The sequence below is a fragment of the Rhea pennata genome, chromosome 6 (assembly GCF_028389875.1).
Source record: "Rhea pennata isolate bPtePen1 chromosome 6, bPtePen1.pri, whole genome shotgun sequence".
Lineage (NCBI taxonomy): Eukaryota > Metazoa > Chordata > Aves > Rheiformes > Rheidae > Rhea > Rhea pennata.
This window is the reverse complement of record NC_084668.1, coordinates 12,009,775-12,022,154: the sequence shown is the minus strand read 5'-3', so window position 1 is coordinate 12,022,154 and position 12,380 is coordinate 12,009,775. Positions and strand designations below refer to the sequence as shown.

Below are 12,380 nucleotides of genomic sequence, written 5' to 3'. Positions count from 1 at the left end.
CTGTAAATGCTGCACAAAATCCCAGACGCATTCTCTGAACCTCACCTGTTCCTGGCTTAGAAAATGTGGCTGGTGGCAAAACTCAACAAACTAAGATGAAAAGAAAACTATGCTACATGCATGTCCGGTTTTGCTGATAAAAGCTGCTGAAGAATATCTGTGTGTTGTTAAAGGACATTATCATCATTTCCTTAGAAAGGCAGAGCTGCCAAACCAACCAAAAATACATCCATTTGCTCAGTGATAAAAAATTTCCAATTACTTGAGGAAAACTGTTGTTACCTTTGACTAAAGCCTTACTGTGGTATTACGTTAGTTATCCCTGCATATTCAAATTATCATTGCTAGGAAAATCACTGAGCAGACAGAAATGGCCACTGTTTGCCCCAGGCATACCATTATGCTTGGACAGAGGGATTCCTCCTCTGACTGCTGTGATTTTACTTACACAGCAGGAAAATGGGATAGTCTAACCCAGTCAGGACACTGAAATATTCAGATCAGTTCGCTACCTGGAACAGGCCAGTCCTCTTTCTACAGACTGTAAGCCGTTTTGTTCTGTTGACCAACAGCTTCTCTGAAAAATCTTTTATGCAATTCTTTTTAACACAATTGTCACTAAAAATCCACCTCCCCTCAAACTGAAAGGTATGAAAGGTCTCTAACTTTCAAATACAAGGAAAGAGATGGAGAGGGAGGAACAGAGATGGGCACCAAGGATTTTTCAGCTGCTTTCAGCATGAGAATGCCCAGGCAGAAGAAAAAGAGCCATTCACATCTAGGTTATCTTTTTTAATTTTGGCAATACTTAAAATACCATTCCACTGGGAGTCATCATTATACAGTGCCCCTCTAGTTAAACACAAATATCAGAGACCAGATGTCCTCAACCTCTGGAATGGCTTACTGCCCTGCTTAGTTGTCACATTTCACTGGCCTCACTCTCTAGCAAAATAAAAGGGACTCCAACAAACAGGAATTTACAGTTTACATATTGTGAACTGGATCACAGAGGGGTTAAATGATTTGCCCGAGATTAGAAAGAAAGACTGTGGCAAAAATGAGGACCAAATCTCAATCGTCTGGTACTTAAATGGCAGTGTCGCTCCTCCCTGCACAGGCACTGCCTCAGCCTCCTTGAAGCTGAAGGAAGTGCGAACTCAACACTGCCCTCATTCGCGGGGCCAGCGCCACCAAGCCGTCCTGCACCGGGCACCAGGGAGCTGGCACCACACACGGGGATCAGATGGTTTCAGTTACAATCCTAACAGCAGGGATAACCAACTTCTGTTCACTACAAATCATCAGCCAGGGAGACCTCGGGGGAAGCCCTAGTGCCTCTGTCCTCTTCAAGTATTACTCAGAAGAATAATTCTGAGCTGTGCGCCTTGTTTTCCTCTTATATGCTCACTGTTGTATTATGTCAGGGTGCAGATGTAAGAACTCGGACAAGCAGCAGCTGACGCATCCTAAATCGAAGCAGAACAGAGCAGCTGCTGATAGTAAAAGGAAAAATGCTTTGAAGAAAAAGCTGAGCCAGTAGTCTACCACCCTCCAAAGGTATTTGTTCGGGTTTTTCAAAGTGGCCCAGATTCTCCAGCTCCTGCCATACACAGCTAAATGTGGACAGTTAAGTAATACGTGCTTTTTGCTTTTTTTTTTTTTTTTAATAGTTAGCTTGCTGTAATTATAAGTCCTTCTTTCAAAGGGAAGACTAGCCTACAGAGAGCTGTATGTTTGACAGCTTTTGACTAGATCACTATAGAATCATAGAATTGATAAGGCTGGAAGGGACCTCTGGAGATCATCTCAGCCCTCAAGCAAGTAGCCCATACAGGGATCGAACCCATGACCTTGGCATTATCAGCACCATGCTCTAACCAACTGAGCTGAACCTAACCCCAATACTCAGTTTTACACTGAAGGAGGAAAAAATGCATCTATTTCTTCCAGTCTGCACAGAGCGTAGCAGCCTGCTTCCCAGGCAGGATGTGAATATGCAGTCTTTCTTTGCTGATTTTCAACACATTTCTGTTTTCAAATTATGCATGGGCATGATTTCATCAGTTGCCTAGGCCACAGTTATAGTGACCTCTCTTTCCATGACTCACCTAGATAGCTGGAATCCATTTCCATAGCTTACAAAAGCAAGGCTCAAGCATGTGAGCAAGAGAGAGAAAACATTCACAGCCAAAGGGACTTCAGCTGTAAAGAAAATGCTATATGGCTTAGTTTAATATCTGCCAGTCTTGGGAATGCTTCCACTTTTCTAATAAATTTTGCCCAGAAGTAAAAGAAGAAAACGTGGAACCCTGGCTGGACTCTCTTGAGCCAGAAAGATACACATTTTTGTCTACCATGTACCGCTGCTTGCAGATCTGCTTAAGATATACTGGGTAGTAGCTGCTATGGAAGACTATAAACAAGAAAGACAGTCTGATCTTTGCACTTTCTTAATATGACAGATGTATATATCTCTCCAAATTGCACTCTACCATGCTTAAAAAATTATTTGATATCAGACTGGATGATATTCTATAGCTCTGCACATTCAGAGAATTTGCAGATGGTCTCTGTGTGCATCTGTTCTGTTTCTCAACAGTCTATTCCATGGGGATTTAAAAGGTTACCCTGTACTCTTCTGTCTGTATTGAGAGCTAGGATATTTTGCCAAACTGCATTCCCTTCTGGAATATGAAATCTCTATCAGCATAATTAACAGCTTCCAACAAAAATATCCAGTGGGTTGAGAAAGGGTGCAGAAGTCAAGCACAATTCTCTATTTTGTCTTTCCATTTTACTTTTTAATATACCATTAGTGTCCTTCAGCTAGCTATCTTCAATCTTGCATTTGCATGTCATGTGCAGTGCTTTACGTACCCAAACATACATCACATTTAGGCTTATATTTTGAGGACAATTACATCAGCTCTGCTGGACTACAGTTTGGCACTTCCTGTTCTGGACCAAGCCATAACCACAATCCAAAATGGGAACTAGAAGGAAGGGATTGTATCCAAAAAATATGCTGCTCCTTTTGAACATTTGCATATCAGTGTATCTCCAGAGGAAGCAATTAATTTAAAATATAGAGCTCTAACTTCAGCTTCACTATCTTATGCAACAACAACAAAAAAACAGATGTACACATTCTCCACAACTACATGTCTTAGCTAGATGAAAGTAGGGGTACTCCAGCCTTGACTATGTTATCACAGCATACATATAATGCCCAAATCAAGAGATACCTAAGCTTTATGACAATCTAGATTATCACAATCAAATTGGCTGCACCCACACAGTCTCTGTTGAACTTGGTCAGCATCCTACAAAGTCCACTGTCCCCTGTAGCAGCCAGTACCTATACCTCTTTTACCACGATGCATGATTATCTTATTTGCCTAATACGATAACTGCAAAGGCTAACAAGACTGTTGGTGGCTGGCCGCAAGCACAGAGCTCCCCAGGCAATCCCTTTAGGAATACCAGCAGGGCTGCCTCTGAGCTGGCTCCAAAGGCTGCAGGTAGGGAAGATGGACAAGCAGGTAACTGCCTGCCCTGGGCACTGCTCTACACAGCAGCGCAGAGACTGCCTAAAGTCAGTGAGACGGGGAAAGAGCAACAGCAACTCTTCCGACATGCCCTGAGTAGGTGAACAAGAGGCGAGTGGGGTGAGCAGAAGGAGGGCTCCTCTCCCTTCATGCGCCAGCAAACTAGGCACAGATTAAAAACCAAATGCTCCCCAACACATAGATTATCTCTTCCCCAGAGCAAGGAGGAGCAGGCAAGGTGGTCTGATACTAATTTATTCTCTGTGGCATGTGCTCCTTAGGGCAGACAGTAAAGTCACGAGCTAACCCCACTGAAGCGTATGAGCCACATTTAAAACCATACTGGGACTGAAGTGCACACTTCCTATTTACTCCCAAACTGGATTCAGATGCTCTTCTTCCTCAGATAAATTCTCAAGAGATATTTTGGTAAACAAGTTTCGATATGCAGCCTGGAGTAACCTTTGATTAATCTGCATTTGTACACTCTGCACACTGGGAAGCACAACACATAATCATGCTTGGCCTTTATATCATTATTATTTATGAGCAAGTCTGACTTGAGCCCCTTCCTTTCTTTTCAGTGGTGTTTAACTCAAAATCCCTCCCAATAAGGAAAAGGGCTTTCTTTTCTTCTGCAGAGGTGGCAAACCCACCACTCATACCGGACACCCACAAAACATGAAATTGTGCTACCCACATCTCACTGGCTGCTCAAAACAGCTCAGTCTGCAGAGCCTGCAGAACACAAGCCCCGTTCCAGGAGACCGAAAAAGGCAGTGTTCTCCTTATCCAGCTCAGAGCGCAGGGAAATGGAAATTGCCCAGCTACTCGATGTGGCAGCCAGACTGAGCCGAGGCGAGGAGGTAGGGCTTGCTGCACATTAAGAGCTTGCAGGGCCCCAGCAGTCTCTTAAGCAGCAACTCTGTTGCAGCAGAAAGCCTCTGAAAACAGGCAACAATATGACCACAGCTTCTGCAAAAGGAAGGTTGTTGCTCTTTTCCAGAGACAGCACTGAAGCAACATCTCTGAAGTGGTTTTCTTTATCTGTTCTCAAAGTTGACTTGGTTTCTTTCTAAATCTAGTTATCATATTACTGTATAATACTATTATTAGCTATTGTGAGATTTGTCCGCCAGATGAAGAACAGACAGAAAGAAACAATTTAATTCCATTCCACAGGCTGTTTAGCCAGAGAAGGTATTTAATACGCAGCTAAAGCCAGTTGAACACTATCCATGCCGACAGCACTGGCAAAGGCTTCATTTGAAACTCATCAGCAGGAGAAAAGCGAAACCATAAAAGGTCATAACTGAACTCTACATTATTGCTGACAGGGCTTAGGGTCATGGCAAACCTCTCTGCTTTGCTTGGAAAACTATGCCCTGCAGCTTTTTTTCCAAGGCAGAGAAGTGCTGTAAGTAAAGGTACTAACACCCTTTAACTGCCTTCTGCACGTTAATGCACCACAGGTTTAGCGTAGCATTAAACTGGGAACAACCACCTGTGCTCTCCCACAGAAAAACACAAGAGAAGATGAAAGGAAAAGAAGTTTTCCCCTGACGAAGCAGCCTCCCCAGTGGGAGCCGAGCGCCGTGTGGACGAGGCTGGGTAACTCATGGGAGCTCCCCAGCCCGAGCTCGGGCACAGCTCGTATTGCAGCCCAGCCCGACAGCACATACTGCCGGCTTGCTCTAGCCTCCTCTCTGCGTAACCCTGCATGACAGTGCCAGGCTCAAATGCTGGACCCCTCCTCACCCCTTTCCACAATTCTGACTTAAAACTACATTATTTAAAAACTGCACTTCTGAGATCTGCAGAAAAAGCAGCTCACAGACACTGAAGACCGTAGCAGTATTTTGTATCATGGTCCCAACTTTGCCAATGGGGTAACTGGGGCATAAAGAGTAAAACGATCTCACCCAAGGACAGACAGGAGGATGGAGCTGGGAATGAAACCAGAGCTCACCACTCCCACGCATATGCCCTCATCACAAGAACATCTCCTCCTGCCACAGGCCTAATGGAACAAACAAATATACAATGCATTCTCAGGAGCCCTTCTTCTAAACCATCTGTTCTCGTGTCTAAGTCAGCAAGCTATTCGGATTACTCATGCTACGCGTTAGGAATCTGGTTCGATAACTGATTGAATTAGAGCTCTGATACCTGTCCACTGAAAGGAAGAATAAATTTTAGGGCTTGCTCCAGTAAGACTGTAAGCAGAAGCCAAGTCTCCACCAGGGTAAGCATGGGTCTTAGGAAGACCCTGCTCACGTGCAGAAGAGCAACCACTTACCTTTGTAACTAAAGAAATTCCTAGCATTCAATAGCAGCTAAAATACAGCAAGCTTATTGTCAAAAATACTGTGATGATGTTTCCTTTTCTTCCTCAGAAGAAAGGTGATGATGAATATCAAGAAAAACAACGAAGCAGAGAGTTCTGCAATTTCTCCTCACAGAAATGACACAAACGAGATGGTCCTTCAGAGACTAATTCTGCATTAGGATACTGGCACTAATGTTAGGCAACCTAAGCTGTTTTTCCCTCTTTCTACAAAAAATGTTGTTTTGATATGGCTGCAGAGTCTAGTCACCAAGCAGTAGAGAGGAAGATGGCAGTGGAGACTGTAACACCATACAACAACAACAACAACATAAAACGTCCCTTCCTGAACCATCAGTCTAGTTGCTCTTTAACCGGAAAGCTGGTGACAAAAATCCTTCAGCTATCTAGAGGAATTTAAAAGGCTAAAGGTTAGAGGCCAAGTCCGCCCACATATTCTTAGGAAATTCACAGCATTCTCAGCCCTCGCTATAAACAGGGAATCACATGTCTGCTGTCAGATACAATCTGATGCTTCTCAGAAGAAGATGAAGGATGTTTCAGGAGTGTTCATGTTAATGCTTCAGTGCTGTAGTGCTGTCTGTAGAAACACCTCTGGCTGTGCTGCTTCGCTGTCACAAATGTCTGCACATGCTTTTGCAGACAGAGGCTGCCAGTTTCTGCTCCCTATGGATCCATTCAGTCTGAGCTGCCTGCACTGTGCCAGAAGTCTTAGGGACTCATAGAAAATGTTGGAAGTGCCACTGTTAAAGTGGCACATTTCCTTACAGTAGAGCTTAAGGGCAAAGAACTAATGTTAGTATAGCATGCATATATGTCACTTGTTGAACTCAATGCTTCTATATAGGCAATTATTAATCCTACCACTATATGCAATGACTATTGGAGTTAGTGCATGATCAGATTTTATTCTAAAGCTAAACTTGGAATACTGTATTATACTACTTGTATGTCTGTGTGCAACATGCTTATATGTAAGTATACTTAAGTACTTGGTTTATCACTGTTCAGCAATGTATGGGAGGACTCAGAGCACACAGTATGTGCACAACTGTTTAGGGTAATAGAAACATGATAACAACTATCTTTAGGTCTCTCTTGAAGTATAACAACATTGCTCTTATTCTTCAGCATTTATCTATCTTAGAGCCATATTTTGTTTTCATATAATACCACACTAGAACCAATACTAACCTGAAGGACAAAACAAGGTTGATCAAAATCAGCCTCCACATAGGCAGTATATATTTTCCTACTTCTGTGTTAAAAAAGGTAAAAGCCATCACTGATACCCAACATACTCAGCAAACACTGAGCTTCAAAATTCCCTTCTATCTGGGCATGGAAGCACTAAGCAGGATGCTCAAAATCATGAAGGAAGCTTGCGGCAGAGCCACAGAACAGACCACAACTTCTCAAAGGCCAAATTCTCCTTCTTAAGTACTCTTGTTCTTTGGACTCTTTGTCTTTAGCCACCCTTAGCCAGCAACATGACAAAGTTCCTTTTTCATTAGAGGGTACAGACCGAGGTATTCCTGTCACATAGTAAAGATGTTCAGAAGCAATTTGATTATTTATCCATATGCTTCCAAAAAATGGCAAGAAAGGAATGAGTATTCCTTGCTATCACTGTGGAGTGAGGACTCTACCTTTCCTACATCAGCCCTATCTTACACTCAGCTCATTGCTAGCTCATTTAATAGAGCTTTGGCAACAAAAAGCCATTTTAATCTGACACAGTGTCTGCTGTTATTCATTAGCTTTGTCCCACAACAGGCTGGCTTGGATTTGGAGCAGAAATACGTTGCAAAATCTCTATAGAGAGATCATGCAGCTAATGAAATTACTTATTTGAGAGAGCTAATCTTTAAATAACAATAGAGAAGAACTGCACATAGACATTTTGGAAGCAGCCTACCCTTTGAGAGATGAGACTGCTTAACTTCACACTTCTATTGCAGGTCTCTCAGTATTATTAGCTTATATAGGCCCAAAATTAGACAACAAATCAATATTAAGCTCTAGGCTCGATGCTTATGGCTTACTCCTGTGTACTCATCACCACACCACACTGCCCAACCTCAATTAACAGGAATCTCTTCTAATTTGACTAGGTACTGCGCAGCTGGTGCGTGGACTGCAAGCAGATCACACTGGAGCCTAGGTTTAATAGAAGTTTTATTAATTTATAAACTTACTCATTAAAATCATAAAGAAAAAAAATCCTTAGACTACTTCAAAGCTGGGCTTCTTTCAGCAGCAGCTTTTCCCATGGCCAAAACTGAATCAAGCAATGTTATTCAAACTCCTTAAATGGCAGAATCCCTACTTGGTTCAATTAAGCTCGCAGTTGAAGTGTTGAATATGACTGTTGAGTATGACAGTTTGAGCAGTTTGATTTAAGACTTTAGGAGAAAATTCATTAAAGGAATGAAAGGGAGGAATTTGTCTTCCCCCTCCTTCCCCAACCCCCCCCACCCCCCCAAAATCATTCAAATATCCAGCTATAGTTTATTGTCTAAGACTCAGGCCTTAAATCAGGAGGTCATTAGACCTCCTATTCAGCCAGAATGTCAGACCAGGTTTTTCAGATGTTTATTCAGTCTGGACTTGAATACCTCCAAGGATGGAGATGGCACAACTTCTCTGGGCAGTGTGTTCCCTGTCATGTGCTACAGTCCAACTTTAATTTGGGAAACACGTATTGGAGCCTTTCAAATGAGACACTTGCACATAAGCATGAGGACTTTCCAACCTTTTTATTAAACAATAATAAAATCCTGTTTTATTTCCTTATCTATTTCGTTTTCTATTTTAACAAATGTCATTGATTTGTTAAACCCGAAACCAGACAAGCCTGTTTGCTAGCTTTTTGAGAAATATAGCTCTAGGTCAGCTCAGACACACTCCTTCCGGAGAGCAGATGCTCTGTATTTATAGTTTCTCTCAACACGTTCAAGAGTCAATTATGTACTGTGGTCAGGCAGCAGTGTGTTTTGAGTACACAGTATATACGTGGGTGTGCCTTTTAGTCAGTAACCTTAGGGGGAGGCAGCTCACACAAAGGTTAGAGCCTTATTATATACTGCTGAGGCAAACAAGGCCGATGTGTAGCAGCAGGGCTTTCTCCATAAACCCTTGTTATGAATAGGAGTCAGGACAGGGAGGGCGAGTTCTTTCCTAGTACTTTGGATGGAACAGAAAGAGTAGTCAGATGAGAACTTAGTCCTAAGGATGAGGTTTAGCAGACTAAAAGCCCTCTGGTTCTGCATGCTTAGAGAAGCACAAGCCTCCCTATTCTGACTGCAGCAGGCTTCGGAGAAAGACAGCACCTTCCTATTTTTCATGAACAGTTAATACCAGTAAAGGTGCAAACAGGATGAAGGATTTTATCTCAGCAGTGAGATTCCAACCCACTCCCTAGTAGGAAGATACTTTTGCCCCCTTCACTCACATTCGAGGGTAACTAGATGGAAGGATTTGGCTGTAAAATGCATATGTAGCAAATGAGGAATCTTGAGGCTTTGTCATGCTTTTGGCAGTGCTGACATCAGTGAGATGTTTCACTGAAGAGCTTGGCAATTTTACAAGAGGGAATTTATTCTTTTTAGTTGGAATCAGATAGTTTTTCATCAGCCAAAAGCATGGCAAACTCCAGCACATTTTAAGGATTCTTCACCCAAGTCTCCCAAAAGCAGCTTTGGGAATCCCACTGTTCTCTGGCACATTTCTTACTCGTGGAAGAGCGAAGAAGGAGGCTGAGATGTAGCTTTATAAGGTTATAGAATTCAGAGACTTTCAAACCAATTAACTCCATAGAATATAAAGCAGCGACTTGCATAATAATGAGCTGAGGTTCACATAGTGACAAAATCATAAGACATGTCATCCTGGTTCAGCTAAAAAATCCATCTTGCCCAATAACCTGCTACAGTCTGCAGCAGTTGCCTAGGAAAGCATAAGAGGGGACATAAAGAGCGGTTGCTCTTCTGGCGTGCCTCTAGCTGCTAACCAGCTGCGTAGCCAAAAGCTGTAGCCACATCAATGTATTTAATGGTTAGTGGAGGATCAATCTTTCATGGTGCTCATTTTTAGCCTAGCTATATTTCTGACCTGCACAAGCTACTGTTGAAGGAGTAGAACAATTTATTTATGCGTTATATGAAAAATACTTACTCTATTCTTTTCTATTCTTGCCTTCTCTGCTCTGTTCCTGGAATTTATATTTGTACTCATTCATTCAGTTGCCTTTTAATTGCAACAAATGCCAAAAATAAGGCAAAAGAAATTCATTTAAATAATCAAGAATCATACGCAGCCTTTACTGGATATTCTACACTGAAGTGTGATACTAGTTATCAAACTTCTTATGCTATTCGGTGGATCACTAGAATGAATTTCCAGCCCAGCTAGAGTCAACGGGAATTTTGCCATTGATTTCACTGGAGTCAGATTTTCATCTTTGGCCTTACACTCACGTTTCTTTACTTGCTCAGTAGCCCAGATATGTGTTAGGACAGCAGAGCCAATGCAGTTACAACTGAGTGATCAGGATGCAGCCTTGTTATGTCAAATAGAGTTTGTCCAAATGCCTGGGCAAACTCTGCCCTCCCCTGCCACAGGTGTTAAGACCCCGCTGCAAGCTGCAGGAAACAGAGACCCACACTGTCCAATACAACTAGTGACACACGTTAGAAGGAACCAGAAGAGTATTTTGACTAAATCTCTCTCTCTGCTTGTAGAACCTTCCTGGATTTTCCAGGAAACCATTTGCTATTTATCCTCACGAAGATGGGTTCATTAGCCCTTTCAGAGCTAGATGTTACAGCCCTACATTTTGTCTAAAATTAAGCCAGTTTATTTATATCTAGGCTGCAGTTGTACCTGCAAATATATTGCAACTGTTTACTGGTCTGCAGCTATCTGTAGCTGTCCACATCTTACTTCAATAAACTTGACAGCTGTTGCCGTCGCAACAATACCCAGAGTTAGGGTGAGGTCAGGAGCCCGCAACCCCGCCGGCCCCTGGGCCACACCACACTGACTCCCTAGGGAGGATGCGGCAAATGGCGTTTATTGCGTCGTTACAATTCTTTATATACGCGCTCGCACTGTCTTTTCCTGTCTTAGCCCTGCCTCGTCGGGACGTCACATCCCGTGATCTTCCGCAGCGCCCCGTTTCGCCTACCACAGACAGCCTGATGGCGTCATTTGATAAAACTGTTTGGAACTAATGCTCCAAAGTTTCAAACACATGATTCTTCCAGTTTCCATCTATATTACAGAATACATGCACATATATATAATAGCCCATATATAAAGGACAACATATTCCAAACAGACTGCCTCTATCCACCAGTTTATGTCACTATAAAACAGTAGACACTAGTAGGAATTTCGGCCAAACACAGAAAACCTCCCACCCAAAAATAACAAGATATTTTCAAATTTACAGTCTAATACAGACCACTTGAGTCCTTCTCAAACTAACAGCCTAATAAAATTTGGATTATCTAGTTAAAATTACAGTCTAGCAAACATCAGGAAACTACAAAAGTTAAATGTGAGAAGGATGACTACAGTGGTACCTAAACAAAATAAGAAATGTAAGCCACCTTTTCTCTTTACTGTTTTTTTTCTAAATCTGGGTTATTTCTTACCTCTATCTGAAATTAATGATTTTTGAAAATGAAACTAAATGCATCATAAAGTGCTGCAACACAGCCTAGCCCTACTGAAGTTGCTTATTGTGCTTATATCATGTCAATATCCTGTCAGGTATTTTTTTTAAAGGTCTATGGTCTTTTTCAATCTTCTTATCTTACCTGATGATTTTATTTAAGTTTTTGCATAGCATCATATAGATTAGAACATCAATGTAAAGTGATTTCTAAAGAATGAGTATATATCTAAAGCATTGTTTGAACTCACCAACAACTGTAAGGTTGACCTGTGCTTGTCTGCTGCCAAGTTTGTTTTCTACAACTAGAGTGTAACATCCACAGTGTTCTTGCTTTGTTGATGATATTGTTAGCTTGCTGCTGTTCTCAGCATTCTCAATTTTGATATATTCATTTTCTTCAATCTGCCAAATTCAATAGAAAAAAAAATTAAATATCTTAAGGGAAAAAATTCCTTACCTCTGTTTGAAAAAGCTGACATTACAACAAAAGTTAACACTGTTAAGCATCATCTAGAGATAACTCTATCACAGCAGTGATATATGTAGCTCATAAAGAGTGAAATCAACACAAAACATACAGAAATACAGCAGAATGTTATAATGACTCCATTCCTGCAGTGGAAACAAAGAACATTGGAATTGGTAGGCCTCCACTAAGGAAGGGGAGTTTTACTTTCTGCCTCTTGACAGCTAGAAGTGAAACCTGGCAAAAGAGCAAAGTCTTTTCTTACTTATCCTAGAAAGAGCAGAGTGGAACTAGGGTTTAGTTGTAAATATCCTCATTTATTTGTCACTGGTT

At 41.8% G+C, this 12,380-nt stretch overlaps 1 protein-coding gene across 1 annotated transcript in view; it reads right to left on the bottom strand.

Moving 5' to 3' along the window:
• MYLK (myosin light chain kinase) overlaps positions 1 to 12,380 on the bottom strand; it is a 151,559-nt gene that overhangs the window by 32,128 nt on the left and 107,051 nt on the right. Inside the window, exon 20 of the mRNA XM_062578956.1 lies at positions 11,830 to 11,983. Within this exon, the coding sequence (XP_062434940.1) occupies positions 11,830 to 11,983 (154 nt within the window). The remainder of the gene's footprint in view (positions 1 to 11,829; positions 11,984 to 12,380) is intronic.